Here is a 23,500-nt window from a genome sequence, read left to right on the forward strand (position 1 = left end):
TTGAAACCACTAAACTGGCCAATTCTTGATAAAGCACTATTGAAGTGATATCACTGTTGTGATGTAGGCAAACATGGCAACCAATTTGACACAGCAAGGTCCCACAAACAGCAGTTAAATAATGGTCAGGTAATCAGTTTTTGGTGGTATTGGTTAAGGAATAAATGCTAGCCAGGACACCAGGGTAAATCCACTGCTCTTCTTTGAATAGTGGGATCTTTTATGTCTAGCTGAGAGGGCAGGTAGGACATGGGTTTAATGTTTCATCTGAAAGTTTGCTATAGTTACAATTTAGTTGTACTCATCTACCTAAGTGGACAGTCACTTGCTTCCTTACCTGGAATTCCTGGTCTGTCCAAGGTCTCCTTAACCTTTTAAATCTCTGCTACATTGTATTTCACTGCCTCTTATTTTGATGTGTCCTGGTGGTTTCCAACACTAGCTTTAGCTAATTCAAAGCAAATATTCTTGACCACCAGAATTTGACTTCTCTACCTGCCCATTAGTGGAATCTCAAAGTTCAAAACTGTTCAACACTAAATTTAAAACTTGGGTTGCACTTCCTAGTTTTGTTTCAAATAAACATCTGTGTATTTATTTTCTTGAGTTTGTGTAATACTGAATTAATTCTCTCTTTTCATCTAAAATAAAATATATCATTTCTTCAAGTTAAACTAGACCATATTTCAAAATGATAAATGGGCACTGGATATACACCACTTAAAATGCTACACAACTTAAATGCTTTAATTTCAGTGCAGTTAAAAATCAACATCCTAGAATTCCCTACCTAACACAATTGTAAACAATTTTACAACACCAAGTTATAGTCCAGCAATTTTATTTTAAATTCACAAGCTTTCGGAGGCTTCCTCCTTCCTCAGGTGAACGTTGTTGGAAATGAAATCCTCGAAATGAAATCGCATTTATAAATCACAGAACAATGCTTGGTGATTACAGACAGTTTTTTCAACTGCCCGTTGCCAAGGCAATCAGTGTGCAGACAGACAGGTGTTACCTGCAAGGTCTCCGAATATACAAATCACCAAAAAAAACCAAAAAAAAGAGATAGAGAGGTAGAAACATAGAAAAGACAGCAACTGACCCGTTATATTAAAAACAGATAACATTTGTTCGCTGGTGGGGTAACGTGTAGCGTGACATGAACCCAAGATCCCGGTTGAGGCCGTCCTCATGGGTGCGGAACTTGGCTATCAATTTCTACTCGACGATTTTGCGTTGTCGTGTGTCTCGAAGGCCGCCTTGGAGTACGCTTACCCGAAGGTCGGTGGCTGAATGTCCTTGACTGCTGAAGTGTTCCCCGACTGGGAGGGAGCCCTCCTGTTTGGTGATTGCTGCGCGGTGTCCGTTCATCCGTTGTCGCAGCGTCTGCATGGTCTCGCCAATGTACCATGCTCTGGGGCATCCTTTCCTGCAACGTATGAGGTAGACAACGTTGGCTGAGTCACAGGAGTATGAACCATGCACCTGGTGGGTGGTGTCCTCTCGTGTGATGGTGGTATCTGTGTCGATGATCTGGCATGTCTTGCAGAGGTTACCGTGGCAGGGTTGTGTGGTGTCGTGGACGCTGTTCTCCTGAAAGCTGGGTAATTTGCTGCGAACGATGGTCTGTTTGAGGTTGGGTGGCTGTTTAAAGGCGAGTAGTGGAGGTGTAGGGATGGCCATAGCGAGGTGTTCGTCGTCATTGATGACATGTTGAAGGCTGCGGAGAACATGGCGTAGTTTCTCCGCTCCGGGGAAGTACTGGACGACAAAGGGTACTCTGTTGGTTGCGTCCCGTGTTAGTCTCCTGAGGAGGACTATGCGATTTTTCACTGTGGCCCGTCAGAACTGTCGATCGATGAGTTGAGCGTCATATCCCGTTCTTACGAGGGCGTCTTTCAGCGTCTGTAGGTGTCCATCGCGTTCTTCCTCGTCTGAGCAGACCCTGTGTATTCGCAGGGCCTGTCCATAGGGGATGGCCTCTTTGACGTGGTTAGGGTGGAAGCTGGAAAAGTGGAGCATCGTGAGGTTGTCCGTGGGCTAACGGTAGAGTGAGGTGCTGAGGTGCCCGTCTTTGATGGAGATTCGTGTGTCCAAGAAAGAAACTGATTCTGAGGAGTAGTCCATGGTGAGCTTGATGGTGGGATGGAACTTGTTGATGTTATCATGTAGTCTCTTTGGTGATTCCTCGCCGTGGGTCCATAGAAAGAAAATGGTTCATGTCACGCTACACGTTACCCCACCAGCGAACAAATGTTATCTGTTTTTAATATAACGGGTCAGTTGCTGTCTTTTCTATGTTTCTACCTCTCTATCTCTTTTTTTTGGTTTTTTTTGGTGATTTGTATATTCGGAGACCTTGCAGGTAACACCTGTCTGTCTGCACACTGATTGCCTTGGCAACGGGCAGTTGAAAAAACTGTCTGTAATCACCAAGCATTGTTCTGTGATTTATAAATGCGATTTCATTTCGAGGATTTCATTTCCAACAACGTTCACCTGAGGAAGGAGGAAGCCTCCGAAAGCTTGTGAATTTAAAATAAAATTGCTGGACTATAACTTGGTGTTGTAAAATTGTTTACAATTGTCAACCCCAGTCCATCACCGGCATCTCCACATCATAACACAATTGTGGGAGCATTATCATCCCCAAGGTCTGCTGTGGTTCAAAGAAGCCCCACTACCACCACCTCAGGTAAACCTAGGGATGGGCAAAAGTTGTGGCCATGCCATCATCTCTCACCCTGGGAACAATTTTTTTTTAATCTCTGGGAAACTTTTTTTTAAAAAATGCAAACTAAAACCTTAGTGCATATTATGTGAACATTGGAGGAGTTTCATTAGCTGCCTGTTCACTTGAACTAGAGAAGATGAATCAGTTGTGATTGGTACAAGATCTGGGATACGGTTTTGGTCTTCAACTGCAGATTTGTTTGCTCAGCAACTTTTGCAGTATTCTTGCCTTCTGTGCCGAGTTGTAAAGACGGTAAAATGACTTGTGTGCTGAGCTCCCAGGTTTGTATTATTTGTATCTGTTCTCCTGTAGGCCTGTTGAAGGTTAATTCAGAAGCTGAATAAAAGACTGGGTCTTTATTCTGAATTGGTCTCCAACAGGTCTAGCATGCACAGTGGGCGCAAATGACAATATAAAAGCCGCATCTCTTCTCCTCTTCCCGTTTTTTATTTTAAAAAGATACAGCACATCTGGGACTTGACACTCAGTTCTGTGCATCAGTACAGCACAAGGTAAGCATTCTTCTACGATGCTGATGTATCCTTGATGCGTTTAGTGGGCCAGAACAGAAAGCAGTTCATCCAATTTCAGATCATAATGCCCAGAGCAATCTGTCCCACTATCTCTTCTCTGGAGGCCTGTTTATTATCTGCAGGTGTCGACAGCAGGAGAGCTGTATGCCAGCACATTCCACGGTGAAGGAGATGTTGATTGTAGCTATTCTAGCTTTGTTTAGGTGAGCTGCAAATCAGCAGTGTTGTTAGTATTTCAAGATTGTGGAATTGTTCATGCTGCAAAACAAGTCCACTTTTTTGAAAAAAAACAGCAGTAACCCAAGTATTAGGGTGATCTCTTGTTTTTTACTTCCCCACCTTCTTTGCAGTTGGCCGACACCAGTTGATTACAATTTTTTGGGAGGGCTAAGAGGAGCAAATTTGCAGTTCTATAGCACCTTTCTTAACCTCTGGACATCACAAAGTGCTTCACAGCCAATTAAGTACTTTTGAAGTGTAGTCACTATTATAATGTAGGAAATGCTAGAAGTTATGCAAGAGCATCAAAAGCTACATAGCACTAATTCACAAAACGTGTCCATTGCTTTGGCTATTGAAGTTGTCGATTAAAAGTAATGCTGAAATATGCCATAATGATTTTGGTTTTGTATGAGCAAGTTTTAGCTATGCAGTGGTGGGGAAGAGGGAGAAAGAAACGTGTCAAAGATTGATAAGCAGAAGCACTTGGGTGGACCAAATTCAAGGGCAAGTCATTCAGACTGCAGTTCTTTTCCCAGCAAACATCTCAAAATGGAGTTTGAAGGACAAAAATCCATACATCGAAGTCTTGACTGGATTTGTTTTCTTTTCTGGATGGTGCACTCAGATGTAGTTTCAGGTTGTACGTATGGATCTGTTAGCAACTATTCCTGTGTAGGACTTCGACAATTGGATTCCACAAAAGAAAGTGAGGTTTTCTTTTGGGTTTAGTGCTCTTTAGCCCAAATTAAGACCTTTACTGCATTTCAAGCTCCCCATCTAAGGACTGGCAGAAGGGATAAAGAAAATTGCAAAGGATAATGTCCAATGGATTGATATCAATTGATTGATTTTCAATTGTTTCTTGGCCAGCACTAACACATGGGAAATCTGTGTATATCTAGTATCAAAATTATGATCTGAAGCATTTGCATAAAGTATATTAGTCAACTATTGCATGTATATAATGACTCTATATTAATTGCAGCAGCAGACAGAATCTGAAACGGTTCATGTCTTCATCCCTGCCCTGGCTGTAGGTGCAATTATTGGCAAGAAGGGGCAACACATCAAACAACTTTCTCGTTTTGCAGTAGCTTCCATTAAGGTAACTTTTAGATTCTATTGGCATTTGCTGTAACAAACCACTGTAAAAATGGAAATATTCAACAAAGCAATTTGCTATTATTTTGGAAGGCTATTATTTTCAGCAGTTGAATACTTAATTTGACATACAAGTGTTCAAAATTGTTGGGTTATTGTTTATGACTGTCATTATGCTCCTTTACAATCTCCTGAGTATTAAGTTTTCTTATTTGGCCACATCATTTGATCATCCATATTTACTGGGCCACTGTAATAAATATCATTATGGTATGTGGAATATGGTTGATCTCGTGTGGGCTTAATGTGTTATGGTAGCTTGAAAGATGCCAATATATATTGCTGCTGGGTAACTTTGAAATAAATAAAGGTAAGGGCTTTATCTGAACTCCATTCTTGAACATTCACGTCAATTTACAGCACGTGCAGAGGTATACTAGCTATGATGAGCAAATATATGGGTAATCAATGTTGACTTTTGTGACCAGATCTGGAATGGAAATTGAGCACATTTAATCAGATACATTGAATTCCATACATCACACAAGAAATAGGAGCAGGGGTAGGCCATACAACCCCTTGAGCCTGCTCCGCCATTCATTAAGATCATGGCTGATCTTTGACCTCAACACCACTTTCCCCACCCGATCCCCATATCCCTTGATTCCTTTTGAGTCCAAAAATCTATCTATCTCAGCCTTGAATATACTCAATGACCGAGCATCCGCAGCCCTCTGGGGTAAAGAATTCCAAAGATTCACAACCCTCTGAATGAAGAAATTCCTCCTCATCTCAGTCCTCAATGGTGGACCTCTCATCCTAAGACCATGCCCCCTAGTTCTAGACTCTCCAGCCAGAGGAAACGGCCTCTCAGCATCTACCTTGTCAAGTCCCCTCAGCATCTTATGTTTCAATGAGATCACCTCTCATTCTTCTAAACTCCAGAGAGTATAGGCCCATTCCACTCAATCTCTCCTCGTAGGACAACCCTCTCATCCCAGGAATCAATCTAGTGAGCCTTCATTGCACCGCTTCTAAGGCAAGCATATCCTTCCTTGGGTAAGGAGACCAAAACTGTACACAATACTCCAGGTGTGGTCTCACCAAAGCCCTGTACAATTGCAGCAAGACTTCCTTACTCTTGTACTCCAACCCCTTTGCAATAAAGGCCAATATACCATTTGCCTTCCTTATTGCTTGCTGTACCTGCATGTTAACTTTCTATGTTTTGTGTACAAGGACATCCAAATCCCTCTGCACACCAACATTTAAAAAAAATCTGTTTCTGTTCTTTCTACCAAAGCAAATGACCTCACATTTCCCACATTATAATCCATCTACCACCATCTTGCCCACTCACTTAACCTGTCTATATCCCTTTGTGTCGTCCTCACAGCTTACTTTCCCACCCAGCTTTGTATCGCCAGCAAACTTGGATACATTTCACTCAGTCCCTTCATCTAAGTCATTAATATAAATTGTAAATAGCTGAGGCCTCAGCACTGATCCTTGCGGCACTCCACTAGTTACGGCCTGCCAACCTGAAAATGACCCATTTATTCCTACTCTCTTTTCTGTCTGATAACTAATCCTCTATCCATGCTAATATATTACCCCCAGCCCCATGAGCCCTTATCTTGTTTAACAACCTTTTGTGTGGTACCTTACCAAATGCCTTTTGAAAATCCAAATATACTACATCCATTGGTTCCCCTTTATCTACCCTGCTAGTTACATCCTCAAAAAAACTCGAATAGATTTGTCAAACATGATTTCCCTTTCATAAAACCATGTTGACTCTGCCTAACCATAGTATGATTTTCTAAGTGCCCCGTTACCACGTCCTTAATAATGGATTGCAGCATTTTCCTGACTACTCATGTCAGGCTAACTGACCTGTAGTTCCCTGTTTTCTCTCCCCCTCTCTTTACATTCTGTTGGGGGAATTGAATATGATCATTCTGGCGAAGAGAATAATCTGGTTTCTTGAAATCAATTGCAGGTCAGTGCACTAATCAGAACTTTATCTTTTATGGCCAACATACTTTCTCCCAAGTCAGATTCCCAAATGCAATAGCCAATACTAATCCATTCTTGGTGCTTTTTGGCAGCATGGAGGTTGACCTTGGAGTTCTGTTCCTCCCTTTTCCTCAGCTTAGGGGGTGGGGTATTGAGTGATGTGCGAACTACCACTCATCTATTGGTTGGAAATTAATGGTAAACAATTTTACAACACCAAGTTATAGTCCAGCAATTTTATTTTAAATTCACAAGCTTTCGGAGATTTTCTCCTTCCTCAGGCAAATGTTTCAAGATCTCCTTGAAGCCTACGCATTTATACATATTGAACAATACATGGTGTTTACAGACTGCCCCTGCAACTGCCCGTTGCCAAGGCAATCACCGTGTTCAGACAGAGAGGTGTTACCTGCAGAACCCCCGAATACACATTCAACAAAAAAACAAACAGGGAAAAAAAACAGAGAAAAAAAAACACAGAGAGAGGCAGAAACATCCGGAAGGCAGAGAGAGCCAGCAAATGACCCATTATATTAAAAACAGATAACATTTGTTCGCTGGTGGGGTAACGTGTAGCGTGACATGAACCCAAGATCCCGGTTGAGGCCGTCCTCATGGGTGCGGAACTTGGCTATCAATTTCTGCTCGACGATTTTGTGTTGTCGTGTGTCTCGAAGGCCGCCTTGGAGTACGCTTACCCGAAGGTCGGTGGATGAATGTCCATGACTGCTGAAGTGTTCCCCGACTGGGAGGGAACCCTCCTGTTTGGCGATTGTTGCGCGGTGTCCGTGCAATTAATGGAACATTGTCAGTAAGGATGAGGTTTGAATCCTAGTTGAGATTAGCATGCATGTTTAACATCCTCTAATTGGGATGCAGCTTCCACAGTTGGAGTTTCTGGGTCACAGTGTGTCTGTTTTTGATTGATAATTCCACCTTAAAAATTGGAAAGCTGCCACTGCAAATCATTTAGATACAGTATTGGAGGTTCTGAGTGTTCACATTTGACAAGTTTGCACTCTTGGCTAAAGAATGTCATGTGGTGAAAAGATTCTTTGCAGGGAGAATAATGTGAAAAATTGAGGTGGAAGAATAATTTAAAATAAACTTGCGTGTTAGTTGATTCCTCTTTGCAAGTTAAAGGTATTGTTGGTATTCATAAGTGTTGTATTGCAGATTGCTCCTGCTGAAGGTCCAGATGCTAAACAACGAATGGTGATCATCACTGGGCAACCTGAAGCTCAGTTTAAGGTAAATTTTCATAAATTGATTTTTGTACTGAACAGTATAAATATATAAATCGGTGTTAAGAAGTAACCCTTGTGCATAGGGCTGTCGCCCAATCTGCATGTGATCCCGAGCCATATTTCATTACTTGTTACAATCCATGCTTAGCGCACAAGTTCAATAAATAATATAAAAATATTAGTCAGGGGAAAATCAGAACATGCCTGGCTGTCAAAACACTTTTATTACTTAATTCAGGCTTAAGATTTCAATGAAGTTCTTCGAACAAGTCAGTAAAACTGTCAGGCAACCTGAACAATTGAATACTTTACTGATTCTGAGCCCTCCAGCACTATTCTGTAATGGTCAATATAGCTATGGCGATCACAGTGGCGTTAATTCAGCAAACTCAATCTCGCCATTGATTTTAATGGGGTTGGTGCTATGATTAGCCCTTCGACTTTTTCGGCGAGTGTCTATGGAGCAGCACAAAAGTCCCAGCAAATTATGGCATGGTGTTCATAGGCCATAAATCACTCGCACTGTCATTTCTGCACCATAATAATGGTGTATGCCACTGATGCGTTATTACTATAGTGCAACAAATTCAGGCCCACGTCCTATTCAAAAGTAAGGGCTAGACTTTCTGACCATTGACTACGGGTGGAAAATTTAGCCCAGTGTAGTCATTTTGATTAGTGAATTGCAGACTAGGTGTATCTTTTTAAATCTCAAAAGATTACTGTAATAAAAAATACTTTAATGTCCTGTTCTTCAGAGTGACAAACAAAGCTCAGTTCTTTGAGTGGAGACAGTTACGGTTGGAAAATGTTTTATCCTTCAGGCTCAAGGAAGAATCTATGGTAAACTGAAAGAGGAGAACTTCTTTGGACCCAAAGAAGAAGTGAAATTAGAGACCCATATTAAAGTGCCATCCCATGCTGCTGGTAGAGTTATTGGGAAAGGGGGTAAAACGGTGAGTACTTGGGGTGTAGTGATAGTTGTACTTGGGGATATGGAGTATATCCACCTTTTTGTTTTTGGAGGCTAAGCTGTAAATGAGGATATGCTATTTTTATGTCCACTCTGCAAGCTTTTTTATGTATTCCTGTAATTTGGTGCTGTCCTACACGTTATTAACGATACCCCCCCAGTTTGGTAGTATCTGCAAATTTCAATACCATCCCACAATACCTGTGTTCAAATCCTTCCTTTTATAAATCCATGCTGACTTTTTTTATTATAAGAACATAAGAAATTGGAGCAGGAGTAGGCCAATCGGCCCCTCGAGCCTGCTCCGCCATTCAATAAGATCATGGCTGATCTGATCCCAACCACAAATCTAAAGAACACAAGAAGTCGGAGCAGGACCCGGCCACATAGCCCCTGGGCCCTCTCCGCCACCCACAGGGCATTGACCGATCCGAACTCAGCTTCATGTCCAATTTCCTGCCCGCTCCCCATAACCCCTAATTCCCTTTACTTCTAGGAAACTGTCTATTTCTGTTTTAAATTTATCTAATGATGTAGCTTCCACAGCTTCCTGGGGCAGCAAATTCCACAGACCTACCACCCTCTGAGTGAAGAAGTTTCTCCTCATCTCAGTTTTGAAAGAGCAGCCCCTTATTCTAAGATTATGCCCCCTAGTTCTAGTTTCACCCATCTTTGGGAACATCCTTACTGCATCCACCCGATCAAGACCCTTCACAATCTTATATGTTTCAATAAGATCGCCTCTCATTCTTCTGAACTCCAATGAGTAGAGTCCCAATCTACTCAACCTCTCCTCATATGTCCGCCCCCTCATCCCCGGGATTAACCGAGTGAACCTTCTTTGTACTGCCTCGAGAGCAAGTATGTCTTTTCTTAAGTATGGAGACCAAAACTGTATGCAGTATTCCAGGTGCGGTCTCACCAATACCTTATATAACTGCAGCAATACCTCCCTGTTTTTATATTCTATCCCCCGAGCAATAAAAGCCAACATTCCGTTGGCTTTCTTGATCACCTGCTGCACCTGCATACCAACTTTTTGATTTTCTTGCACTAGGACCCCCAGATCCCTTTGTACTGCAGTACTTTCCAGTCTCTCGCCATTAAGAAAATAACTTGCTCTCTGATTTTTCCTGCCAAAGTGCATAACCTCACATTTTCCAATATTATATTGCATCTGCCAAATCTCCGCCCACTCACCCAGCCTGTCTATATCCCCTTGCAGGTTTTTTATGTCCTCCTCACTCTCTACTTTCCCTCCCATCTTTGTATCATCTGCAAATTTTGATATGTTGCACTCGGTCCCCTCCTCCAAATCGTTAATATAGATTGTACTGTTTTTTTGTTATCTGATCTTGTAGCAAAGATTCTAGTATCCTTTCTACCACTAACATTTGGTTAACTGGTCTGTAGTTTCTTGGATTAGTTCTAGCTCCCTTTTGTGAAGATGAGAAGGCTAGTTTAACTTGTATCTCCTTTCTTTCTGTCTTAAATTTTGTGATATATCTCCTGACTTTTTCTACTGTTGTTTCCTCTTTATTAGCCTCTTCAGTGAAAACTGCAGCAAAGTGTCTAATCAGTATCTATCATTTCAATATCATCTAAGAGATTATCTTGCTCATGCCTTAGTAGCCCAATCCCTATCTTAATTCTCCTTTTATTTATTCATAGCATCTCTTTCTTGGTTAGCTTGTTCTTATTTTTAGTGGAATATATTTCTATTGATCTCTCGTTTAATAGTTGCCCGCAGTTGTTCTACCTCTTTGTCAATATTTTTCTCCAGTTTATCTTCATTCTCCCATAGTTGACTATTACTTTATCTTTGTACTATGAATTTCTCTCTCAATCATTATCGTAAACCTTCTATTTTGATCAATACTCCTTAGATGCTCTCAAATGCTTCCTTCTCTTATCTGCTCTGGTCCATTACCCTTTATTGTTCCTCCATTGTTAGGCTTCTTACATATTGAGCCTGTAAAGAGTCTTGTACACAATAAAAACTCCATTTCCTTCTCCCCTTTCACTCCCTCTCCCTGCCAGTTTATTTACAGGTAGTTGAAATCCCCTGTGATTATGATTTTTTTTACTAATTTCATATATTTGCCTACATATTTCTCCCTCCACTTCCTTTCCATTATTTGGTGGTCTTTCGTACACCCCGAATGGTGTGATCAATTGCTTCCTATCCTTTCTTTCAATCGATATTGATTCTGTTTCGATCTCTTAGTTATGTCCTTTATGGTACGACCATCCATGTCAGTATACTGAGATATGGTAAAGCTGCAGCATGGATTGCCTTGGATCACTCCATCTATTGCTTCCATTTTGAGTCTTGTGCGTTGCCTGTCACGTATGCTCAAACATCCTAAAGCATTTTATTTACTTACTACCATTGCCTTGTCCTACATTATTTGGGATGGGGAAGGGGCATAACCTTTATAAAACTTTTTCTTTTTTAAGATTAAATCATGACACTGTCTGCGCCTCATCAAAAGCTTAAAGCATTATGTTAAAAACTATGTGAAATAATATTACCTCTCAGATCTTTACAGTTGGACCATGAATTAAAAGACATTAGTTTCTTATATATATATATGTGTAAGGAAATGCATTTTTTTTAAAAAGGTAAATGAACTACAGAACCTGACGAGTGCAGAGGTAGTAGTTCCTCGTGATCAAACGCCAGATGAAAATGATCAGGTTATTGTAAAAATAACTGGTCACTTCTTTGCAAGTCAGGTAAGGCATTGTAACTGCCTTGATTTACACTTTCCTATAGATTGATGACTTGTATATTGCCACTATCCACCATTGGCCATGATGCACAAACTCCTCAACCTTTGGTAGGAATGTTTCTATGTACACAGGAGATTGAAAATGGTGCAAGATGTTGCCTTACTTTCAATATTTTACGGTGGACATCTCTACAGGGGCAGATGGAGACACTTGTATTATATCTACCTGTTTATTTCCAACTTTGCCTCTAGGGATCATTTATTTGGTCCAATTTGACTGTTATACCTAAGTAATTGAGCTGAATTGGTGATGGCAGTGAGATTATTCTTAAGTAAAGTGTAATTTGAGGTGGATGAATTCTTTGTTTCATTCATGAGCAGAGTTTATATTTTTTCAAAAGTTTGTGATTACTGCTTAAACCTGCACCAAAGGCTGGGGAAGGAGGAAGAGGATGAATGTGTAAACTCTAAAGTTTGACAAAAAGCTAGATTTGCTAAAAGGAGGAAAATGCTGTCCGTCCTTCCGTGATTTATATAATGCGATTGTGAAGATCATTCCATAGATCGCTATCCTGAGGTAGGATATAGATGGATATGCACCTGAGCCACAAGTCCATTGTTTTGGCATTTTCTTTGCTACAAGTGAACAGTATCCCACACTGGTCACGCAGTCTGTTCCTTCATGTTGATGGCCTCCTCCAATGCTCATCCAACCCAACAATTTGTGAAGCCAATACTGTGGTAAATTGAACCAAGTAGCTAAATTAGTAGACTGCAAGTTAGGGGATATCCTGCTCAAATTGTGTAGTGCTCTGATCAGACCATGCCTTGAGTACTGTGTTCAGTTCAGGGTTACCATGATACAAAGGGACACTTGATCCTGGAGGACTGAGTTATGAAGAAAGTCTGGAGAAATATTGGCGCTTCAGCTTTGATGGAAAGCGAGAGTAACCTTGTGTAAGTAGTGAAGATTATATTGACTTATTTACAGCCTTTGAAATGGTTGACCACACCCTCCTTCTCCAACAACCCCCCTCTGCCGTTGTCCATCTGAGTGGGACTGCCCTCGCCTGGTTCCATTCTTATCTATTGAGTCATAGCCAGTGAATGGCTTTGCTTTCCAGCTCCTGCACCATTACCTCGAGTCCCCAGAGGATCTATCCTTGGCCCCCTCCTATTTCTCATCTACGTGCTGACTCTTGGCGACATCATCTGAAAACACGACGTCAGATTTCACATGTACTCTGACGAAACCCAGCTCTACCGCACCACCTCTCTCGACCCCTCCATTGCATTTGATTGGTCGCATTGCTTGTCTGACATGCAGTATTGGACGAGCAGAAATTTCCTCGGGTGAAATATTGGGAAGGCCGAAGCCATTGTCTTATTTCCCCGCCACAAACTCCGTTCCCTAGCCACCGACTCTATTCCCCTCCCTGGCCGCTACCTCAGGCTGAATCAGACCGCTGGCAACCTCGACGTCCTATTTGATTCTGAGCTGAGCTTCCAACCCATGTACATTCCATCACCAAGACTGCCTTCCACATCCATGATATCACCTGTCTCTATGCCTGCCTCAACCCATCCGATGCTGAAACCCTCATCCGTGCTTTTGTTACCTCCAGACTTGACTATTCCTATGCTCTCCTGGCCAGCCTCCCATCTTCCACCCACCGTAAACTTCTGCCTGTATCCTGACTCGCGCCAAGACTTGTTCACCTATCACCCCTGTGCTTGCTGACCTACATTGGCTCCCGGTCCAGCAACATCTCAAATTTAAAATATTCATCTTTGTGTTCAAATTCCTCCGTGGCCTTACCCTTCCCTATCTCTTTAACCTCCTACGACCCTCAGAACTTTGCGTTACTTCAGTACTGTTGTGTGTCCGATTTCCTTCGCCCCTCCATTGGTGGCAGTGCCTTCAGCTGTCTAGGCCCTAAGCTCTGGAATTCCCTCCCTAAGCCTCTCTGCCTCTCTCCACCTTTTAAAACGCTCCTTTAAAAACTACATCCTTTTGATCATCTTTCCTAATATCACTGTGTGTGGCTCGTTGTCATATTTTGTCTGATAAGATTCCTGTGAAGCGCTTTGGGACTTTTTACTACATTAGAGGCGTTTATATAAATGCAAGTTGTTGAAAAGGTAGATCTGAAGCATTACTTCACATAAATCGTGAGGGTAGGACAAAAGGACACAAGATATCTACAGATGCCATTTGGCCCCTCTTCTTTCATCTGTTCAGATTCTTCCCATTGCAGTATCTAACTGTTCCTTAAATGATTCCACTACTCTATCTGGAAGTCTGTTCTCTACGTTCACTCTGTTGAGAAGAATCTCCTGATATATCACTTTTTACTAAGATTTAACCTGTCTACTCTTGCAATTAAACTTAAAATAATATTCTGCTATAGCAAGAGCATTACTTTGCATCCCCATATCATTCTTTTGAGGCAAGAAAGAAAGAACTTGCATTTTTATAGTGTCTTTCAAATTCTTGACATCCCAAAGTACTTCATAGCCAATGAATCCTTGCCTATGTGGCTTTTAAAGTCCCCATATTATTTCTGCCTATGTCATTTATCCCTATCTGGCAGTTGTCAGTGGGTCCCTTCCTGTATCCCTTCCTTCTAACCTTTCCTCAGTATGTACTGCTCTAGCTGCAGGTAGACAGATCACCATCCTGTAGACAGATCACCATCCTGTACACGTTGTCTTTACAACATGTAGTTATCCATTTTCTGAGCAAAGAATCCCCTGCAAATGCAATGACCTGCAAACTGCATCTCTGACTAGGCTGTCCTGTCTGGTTTTCCAGCTACCATTTCTTCTGACACCTTGTTTCCATTTGCAGTGTTGGACAGTGCCTGGTATTGTAATCTCTTAGGCAGCTTCACAGGATTTTATCTTTCTTGCTACTAGCAACCTTAATTTATCCCATTTGCTTGACTACTCTCGGCCCTTGTCTCCATACCCTGACCTAACTCTGTCCTGGAGTGTTTTGATCTCTAGCTCCAGTCATAGAAACATAGAAAATTTATGGTACAGAAGGAGGCCATTCGGCCCATCATGTCCACACCGGCTGAAAATGAGCCACGCAGCCTAATCCCACTTTTCAGCACTTGGTCCGTAGCCTTGTAGGTGATGGCACTTCAAGCGCACATCCAGGTACTTTTTTAAATGAGTTGAGGGTTTCTGCCTCTACCACCTTTTTAGGCAGTGAGTTCAAGACCACCACCACCCTCTGGTGAAAACATTTTTCCTCAGCTCCCCTCTAATCCTTCTACCAATCACTTAAAATTTATGCCCCCTGGTTATTGACCCCTCTACTAAGGGAAATAGATCCTTCCTATCCAGTCTATCTCGGCCCCTCATAATTTTGTACACCTCAATCACCCCCCCCCCCCCACACCCCAACCTCCTCTGTTCCAAAGAGAACAACCCCAGCCTATCCAATCTTTCCTCATAGCTAAAATTCTCCAGTCCTGGCAACATTCTCAAATCTCCTCTGTACCTTCTCTAGTGTAATTTCATCCTTCCTGTAATGTGGTGACCAGAACTGTACTGAGTACTCGAGCTGTGGCCTAAGCAGTGTTTTATCAGTTCCAGCATAATCTCCCTGCTCTTATATTCTATGCCTTGGCTAATAAAGGAAAGTATTCCATATGCTCTCTTAACCACCTTATCTACCTGTCCTGCTACCTTCAGGGATCTGTGGACATGCACTCCAAGGTCCCTCACTTCCTCTACACCTTTCAGTATCCTCCCATTTATTGTGTACTCCCTTGTCTTGTTTGCCCTCCCCAAATGCATTACCTCACACTTCTCTGGATTGAATTCCATTTGCCACTTTTCTGCCCACCTGACCAGTCCATTGATATCTTCCTGCAGTCAACAACTTTCCTCCTCACTATCAACCATGCGGCCAATTTTTGTATCCTCTGCATACTACTTAATCATGCCCCCTACATTTAAGTCCAAATCATTAATATATATCACCAAAAAGCAAGGGACCTGGTGCAGAACCCTACTGGAAACAGCTTCCTGTCACACAAACACCCGTCAACCATTACCCTTTGCTTCCTGCCACTGAGCCAATTTTGGATCCAACTTGCCACTTTCCCTTGGATCCCATGGGCTTGTACTACTTTGACCAGTCTGCCATGTGGGACCTTGTCAAAAGCCTTGCTAAAATCCATGCAGACTACCTCAAATGCGCTACCCTCATCGACCCTCCTTGTTACCACCTCAAAAAAATTCAATCAAGTTGGTCAGACACGATCTTCCCTTAACAAATCCATGCTGACTGTCCTTGATTACTCCGTGCCTTTCTAAATGACGACTGTTTATCCTTTCCCTCCGAGTCGGTTCCAATAATTTGCCCACCACCGAGGTTAGACTGACTGGCCTGTAATTACTTGGTCTATCCCTCACTCCCTTTTTAAACAATGGTACAATGTTAGCAGTCCTCCAGCGCCACACCAGTAAGGATTGGAAAATTATGTTCAGAGCCTCCGCTATTTCCTCCCTTGCTTCTTTTAACAGCCTGAGATATATTTCATCCGGGCCTAGTGATTTATCTACTTTCAAAGATGCTAATCCCCTTAATACTTTCCCTCTCAGAGTTTATCCCATCCAATATTTCACACTCCTCCTTAACGATAATGTCTGCATCGTCCCCCTCTTTTGTGAAGACAGACACAAAGTATTCATTTAAGAACCATACCAACATCTTCTGCCTCCATGCATAGGTTACCTTTTTGTACTTCAAAGCAAGTCCTTGGCTTGCTTTTGAGATCTGATGTTAGCCTGGTCATTTCACTGACCTACGCCCCTGCCATAATCCCCTTTGTCTGCTCTTGTCATTTTCAATACCCTGCTCTCTAGAGCCAAAACTTTTTTAAGCCTATTGAATTAGTAAATGCATATCTTCATCTTAATTATACTTCTTAGCCGTTCTCCTTTTAGTCTTATTTCTCCTGTTTGCTCCTTTTTTGTTGTTTTGGGTACTCGCTCTTTCTATATGTCTTTGGGTGTCTGTTTTTAATTTTTGCTTCCCTTTTGACTTGTCTCATGGTCTCTGTCCGTCCCGTTCTCTCACTTTCACCTTGTTTTTTCTCCAGTGCTCCCCTTTAATATTAAATGCTCTCCCTTTAGTTTTACTGAAGGTGATGTTGCCCTGTTGAAAATACCTAATGTTTAGGTATTACTGAATTCCCTATTGGATTTATTAGTGACTGTCTTATATTTATGGCCCCGAGTTCTGGTCATCTCCACAAGTGGAAACATCTTCTCTACGTCTACCATATCAAACCCTTTCATAATCTTAAAGACCTCTAGAAAAAAGAGCCCAGACTGCTCAATCTTTCTTGATGGATATATCTTCTCAGTTCTGTTGCTATCCTAGTTAATCTTTTTTGAACCTTCTTTAGTGCCTCTATATCCTTTTTATAATGTGGAGACCAGAACTGTTCACAGTACTCCAAGTGTGGTCTAACCAAAATTCTATACAAGTTTAACATAACTTCTCTGCTTTTAAATTTTGTCGTTCTAAAAATGAACCCCGGTGCTTGGTTTGCTTTTTTTTTAAAAAAGCTTTATTAACCTGTGTGGCTATTTTGTGATTTGTGTATCTGTACCCTCAGATGCCATTGATTTATGGTAGATTTGATTACGGCTCCTTATCAGGGGAGGCTACTCTTGCACTTCACACTCCTCAAAAACAACAACTTGCATTTACATAGCGTCTTTAATGTAGTAAAACAACCCAAGGCGCTTCACAATGATATCAAACAAAATTTGACACCAACGACATAAGGTGGTATTAGGCAGGTGACCAAAAGCTTGGTCAAAGAGCTAGGTTTTAAGGAGCCTCTTAAAGGAGAAGAAGCGGAGAGGTTTAGGGAGGGAATTCCAAAGCTTAGGGCCTAGGCAGCTGAAGGCACGGCCGCCAATGGTGGAGTGATTAAAATCAGGGATGCACAAAAGGCAAGAATTGGAGGAATGCAGAGATCTTGGAGGGTTGTAGGGCTGAATGAGGTTACAGAGATAGGGAGGGGTGAGGCTGTGGAGAGATTTGAAAACAAGGATGAGAATTTTAAAATCTTAAGCGTTCCCGACCGGGAGCCAATGTAGGTCAGTGAACATGGATGATTGGAGAACGGGACTTGGTGCAAGTTAGGATATGGGCAGCAGAGTTTTGGATGAGCTCAAGTCCATGGAGGGTGGAAGATGGGAGGTCAGCGTGTAGAGCATTGGAATAGTCAAATCCGGAGATAACTAAGGTACACATGAGGGTTTCAACAGCAGATGAGCTGAGGCAGGGGCTGAGACGGGCGCTGTTATGGAGTTGGAAGTAGGCGGTCTTGGTGATGGAGTGGATATGTGATCGGAAGCTCATCTCGGCCAAATAGGATGCCAAGGTTGCGAACGGTATGGTTCAGCCTCAGACAGTGGCCAGGGCAAGGGATGATTAGGGATCGGAGTTTGTGGCGGGGACCAAAGACAATGGCTTCGGTCTTCCCAACATTTAGTTGGTTGAGCAAAGATTTCCTCCAGTACTGGATGTCGGACAAGCAGTGTGACAAATCAGAGACAGTGGAGGGTCGAGCGAGGTGGTGGTGACGTAGAGTTGCATGTCATCATTGCACATGTGAATCTGATGTTATATTTTGGGATAATGTTGCCGAGGGGCAGCATGTCGATAAGAAATAGGAGGGGGCCAAGGACAGATCCTTGAGGGACTCCAGAGGTAACAGTGCAGGAGTGGGAAAAGCCACTGCAGGCGATTCTCTGGCTGTAGATAAGAATGGAACCAGGCGAGCACAGTCCCACCCAGCTGGACGACAGTGGAGGGGTGTTGGAGGATGGTGTGGTCAAAGGCTGCAGGCAAGTCGAGAAGGATGAAGAAGGATCGTTTACCACGATCACAGTCACATAGGATGTCATTTGTGACTTTGATAAGGGTCGTTTCAGTACTGTGGCAGGAGCCGAAACCTGATTGGAGGAATTGAAACATGGAATTGCGGCAACAACACGTTCAAGGACTTGAGAGGAAAGGGAGGTTGGAGATGGGGCGGTAGTTTACAAGGACAGAGAGGTCAAGGGTGGGTTTTTTGAGGGGTGTGATGAAGGCAGATTTGAAGGGGAGGGGGTCATTACCTGAGGAGAGGGAACCGTTAACAATATCAGCTAACGTGGGGGCCAGGAAGGCAAGTTGGGTAGTCAGCAGTTTAGTGAGAAAAGGGTTGAGGGAGCAGGAGGTGGATCTCTTGGTCAAGATGAGCTCGGAGAGGTCATGAAGGGCAATAGGAGAGAAACTAGAGAAAGATGCAAGTTCAGGGCTATGGGGGAACCTTGGGGAAAGTTTGGTTTGGTTGGCTAGAGGAAGGGAGGGAAGCGACAGAGGCAGAGGCAGCTGAATGGATAGTCTCAATCTTAGTGACAAAGAATTCCATGAGCTCCTCGCACTTGGTACAATAGTACAAGGGTACAATAGGTGATCTCTTTCCCTCTCTCCCTCCCCCTCCCCCTTCATGGCTAGCCTCCAAATTCTGGAGCAACATTCTTGTCTGTTTATACCTTATCAATATGTGCTCCTCTGAACTTTATCTTTTTTGTTCTTTCTAAGCTCTAAATACCCTGTATGGTTTATTGCTTGCTCTTCCACCTCCATCCATCCTCATTGTGTTGAGATTCATCCCCCAGTCTCTTACTCTATCTCCTGTTTCCAGGATATCAAAACTGTGAAACTCTTCACTTCTGTTTGTCCTCCCTCCTACAAACTTCAGGCTTTTGAAACCCAAGCAAGGTATCATTTAATCGCTACTTTTTTTTAAGCTACTCTTTCAACTTTGGTGCCCAGCCATTGGATCTTGGGCCTTTGCCTGAATTTCTCTATTTTAAAAGGAAACTCTGCAAAAAGGTAGTTTACAAAGGTTGGGAGAGGGGAAAATACAAATATAAAGTTCTGTACTTTTAATCTGAATTTTCATCACCATAGGTTTAGATTTATAAAATTATTTTTACAATCTGACTTGGATGAATCTATATGATTTATGCCCCAATGTAACTAATCTAGTGATTTATTATGTGGAGGAATATGCTGCAAGTTTTGTATATAATTATAGTTGTAAATATAAGGACTATGCTGTTTAAAATTAGAGATCTACTATGAATTTATATTAGCCTTTTGTTAACTTTGGTTTTGCATATTCCACTTTGATTAAATGAAGCTCAAGTTGCTGTGTAAGATTTGTGAAGAGTTTGATTACTAAATAACTGACTTCTCTCTCTGACATATAGCTTGCCCAACGCAAAATTCAAGAAATTTTGGCTCAAGTAAAAAGACAACAACAGAAAACAGTGCAGAGTGGACAGCCCCAGCCACGAAGAAAGTAAAAGGTTCAGGATCTCCAGTCTACCACAGAGACAGATGCCAGACCAAAGAGAGAGACAGACTGTGTAATCACAGGCAGTTAAACCTGTCGCTGATAAAGAAGCATATGTTCCACCTTCCCCAGTCACCTTTATCGAGGACCAGGCAACCTATGAACTCTGTCTTTGTGCGAATGTATTCTTTAGGCGTTCAAGAAGAAACCTTGTGAAACCCAGCTTTAAATAAGGCCCTTTCACTTCCCTCCTTTTGTTCTAATTTCAAAACTTTACATTGCCTTGTTAGCTTTCCCAGAATTCTTAGATCTATTGGGTTTAATGAAACTTTCTCTTCTGATTTTTCACTGGTTACAAAAAGGCATTGCTCTTATAGTTCCAATCATTATAAAATCTTGAGATTTTCTTTGGGGAGGGGCTAAGGGAGTTGGCAAGATTGAGGCATCTGTCCCACCGTGCAAAATGGCTTTTTTAAATTGGGTTATTTTACAAAGATTACTAGAACACTGCCATTAGAACCTAAGGGAAGTGTTGAATGGTGTTGGCCAGGGCATGAATTGATTATGCATTTTACTAAACTACCTCAGGCATTTAGTACCTCAATTGTTCCTTTTTTTTTGTTGCTTATTTTGTATACTTTATAAAAGTAATAGTCAAGCATTTTATTTTTTTAAAAAAAAAAGTAAAATTTGATCAGCTAAAAGCCAGGAGCACTACAGAGAAAAATACAGATGTAAATGTGTTGCTTCTAGCTGCTGGCTGATGGGAGTATTCGATAAATGATACTAGCCTCAGTTTCCCTGAGGTCCACAACACCATCATTTGATCAAAATTCTGTGAATGTTTGAGACGCCGAATGATGCCAACATATACCAATAGCAGCAATGCCATTTTTTTCTTTTTAAGGTGGGATGAAAGTGTTTATTTCCTATTTTTGATTGATGGTACTTTTGGGAACAAAACAAGGAAGTGATGGCAAGAGCCTGGGGTTGGGGAAAGAGGCTGCAAAATGGATTAGCTTTTAGTATAAACTGGGTAATTTTAAATGCTTGGACCCTTGGTGCCTTTGACTATCACTGCCTCTTGATACATAATGACACAGTCCATTTGGACTTGGCCATTCTGTTCAAAGAGCAAGCTTCATCTTCAATTACTAGTAGAGCTATTGGATCTGTCTGGGTGCACTCTGGCAGACTTTGCTAGAGTGCACTCTGTCCGGGTTGAATTTATTGAACCACACATTTCGATCACCATAATGGGGAGAAAAAAGTCAAACGCTGTTTGATCACACTAAAGTTGTCGAAAATAAATAAGAGTTTACATATGCAGCTGCTGTCGTGGGCTACGCTAAGCCATGGGGGAGGCGGTTAGTTTCAACACTCAGCCTTTCCTCTGTGCTTAACCAAAATGCAGCAGGGTTTATGCACATTCTACAAATAACCAGTATAGCAATAAATACATTTAAGGCCAGATTGACGGCCACAAAATACTTTTGTTCCCCCTACCTCTCCCCCATTCCCCCCTCCCTTCCCCCCTCCCCCACCCAAATATAGTCTGAATAGAATAAGCTAAAATAATTAATTTGTGGTAAAGTTGAAATGCTCCAGTCAGTTTCCTGAGTGAACCCAATTTCCATCTACCTCAGTGCTTTAAACAAAGGCAGTGCATATTTGGTGCATAAACACTGCTGTGTGTGTGGTCTGAGCAGAGCCATGCTATTACCTCTGAACCTTTTTGTGATTTTTTTTTTGTGCATGAGATGATCAGAATCATCATGCTGCACTGAATTAGAGGGGCACAACTTGGCATAACCATTTACTTAATCAATTTTTGATCTACCTCTTAGATACATTTGAATTAGAGGCATTTCTGCATAGGATAGGTTGATAATTTTTCCCAAAGATCATTTTTTTGTACAGATTAGACAATTTAAAAATGGTCTGAAGTGTTTTTTTGCCTACATATATTCATTACTAATTAAAAATTCTCAAAAGCTTATGTTATAGCTTTAGCAATATGGATTAATTCTCATTCTTTTGGCAGAGTGACTTCTCCATGTAGAGTTAGAAAGTGTTTTCTTACATTGATAAAATTACTGAACTACAGAAGGTCATTTAATAGCTTAAATGAATTGATGTGAGGCTGAAAGGTCAGAGCCCACTTGTGTTTTTTTTCTTGCAAGTTACATTTGATAAGAAACTGATTTACCATGGTTTTTGGTTTCATTGCTGCAATTTACATTGCCTGATCTACTGCTGTTGTATCATTAATTTTCTGGACTGTATAGTGATTGTTACTAGTATAGATCACATTTTAATTTTCACTTTTTCAAATGAGACTTGGTAATTTGGAATAACTGGCATTTAGTTGAAGGTAGTTCTGTAATTGGAAGTGATACCAGCAAAAAATAATTTGGCTCACTTTTCTTTCATCTGAATACTGTGCCCCCAATGCAGCCCCACTTGTCAAATGCCTCTGTATGAAATAAAAGAATTTAGCTCCTATGTGATTGTTTATGTCTTCAAGGTATTAAGCAAAATTGCATTTCCTCTTTAATTTTTTGTAATAGTTGAAATGAGTATAGTGGAGGGAGGGACATCATACTACCGTGGCTTGCCAATTGTATATACAAAACACGGCAAAAACTGTATTACGCCTTGACGCAATGAATATCCTTGTAAGAGGCCCGCACACAATGACTAATAGTCATTCATTTTGGAACTCATCGACAATGTCTAAGATCAATCAGTTGTCAACATTCTGAAGATGCTTGTTTCTTTAAGAAACTAAGTCAGTCTTGCACAATCTTTTCTTATAACAAAAACTTCCATTTATATAGCACCTTTAACATAGTAAAACTGCAATCTATAAAATCTGGTTTCCCTCTGCTTCTCATGACCTTTTTGGGCATGAGATCAGAATTGGAATTTTTTTTAAATGTCACTTTAAGACTGTTATCCATCTTGCAAAAATACTTTTTATATAATCTTTTTGCAGTTTTGTACACTTTGTTAAACTTGCAATAGGTTTAGAAATTTCTTGCACTGGTTTTTAAAACTTGTAAACTCCCAAATGTTTCTCAAAAAAAAAATCAATTCCAGTCTTTAAAGGAGAACTGGCTGATGTAAGCTTTGAATGTAGGATGAAGCAGTGTTGACTCTTATGTTTCAACTGGTTCAATAAATGAATTCTTGTGTTTTAGCTTTTATACAAGGGACTGAATTCTCCAGCTGGTGCTGAGTGCTTGAAGGTGTTCCCTCTAGTTAACTAGGGCAGGTCTATTGAATGTCATCCAACAACAGTCTTCTGCATCTTTAACCTGTTCAAATATTGCTCACTAGCTTTCTTTAGATCATAGATAAGGAATTTCCATTTACATTGTATCTGGAGGACCTAAAGCCTTACTGTAATAGGGGCCTGTTGCCTTCCCTTGCGTGTCCTTGAAATGCTGACCAGTACTACCACTGCCCGTGTCTAATGCAAGTTTTGTTTCAATGGTTAGGTAGACAACTAAGTGACTGAAGCACTGCCCCATTTACTAGCTA

The 23,500-nt window shown here is 41.4% G+C and overlaps 1 protein-coding gene across 2 annotated transcripts in view; it reads left to right on the forward strand.

Moving 5' to 3' along the window:
- Nucleotides 1-22,459, forward strand: part of igf2bp3 (insulin-like growth factor 2 mRNA binding protein 3) — a 142,907-nt gene extending 120,448 nt beyond the window's left edge. For both annotated transcript variants that reach the window (XM_068003460.1, XM_068003469.1), the window contains 5 exons: nucleotides 4,478-4,597; nucleotides 7,789-7,863; nucleotides 8,684-8,815; nucleotides 11,458-11,571; nucleotides 19,869-22,459. In XM_068003460.1, the coding sequence (XP_067859561.1) occupies nucleotides 4,478-4,597; nucleotides 7,789-7,863; nucleotides 8,684-8,815; nucleotides 11,458-11,571; nucleotides 19,869-19,964 (537 nt within the window). In that variant the 3' untranslated portion in view covers nucleotides 19,965-22,459. The remainder of the gene's footprint in view (nucleotides 1-4,477; nucleotides 4,598-7,788; nucleotides 7,864-8,683; nucleotides 8,816-11,457; nucleotides 11,572-19,868) is intronic.
- Nucleotides 22,460-23,500: the final 1,041 nt, after the last annotated feature.

This window comes from Heptranchias perlo, chromosome 2 (assembly GCF_035084215.1).
Source record: "Heptranchias perlo isolate sHepPer1 chromosome 2, sHepPer1.hap1, whole genome shotgun sequence".
Classification (NCBI taxonomy): Eukaryota; Metazoa; Chordata; class Chondrichthyes; order Hexanchiformes; family Hexanchidae; genus Heptranchias; species Heptranchias perlo.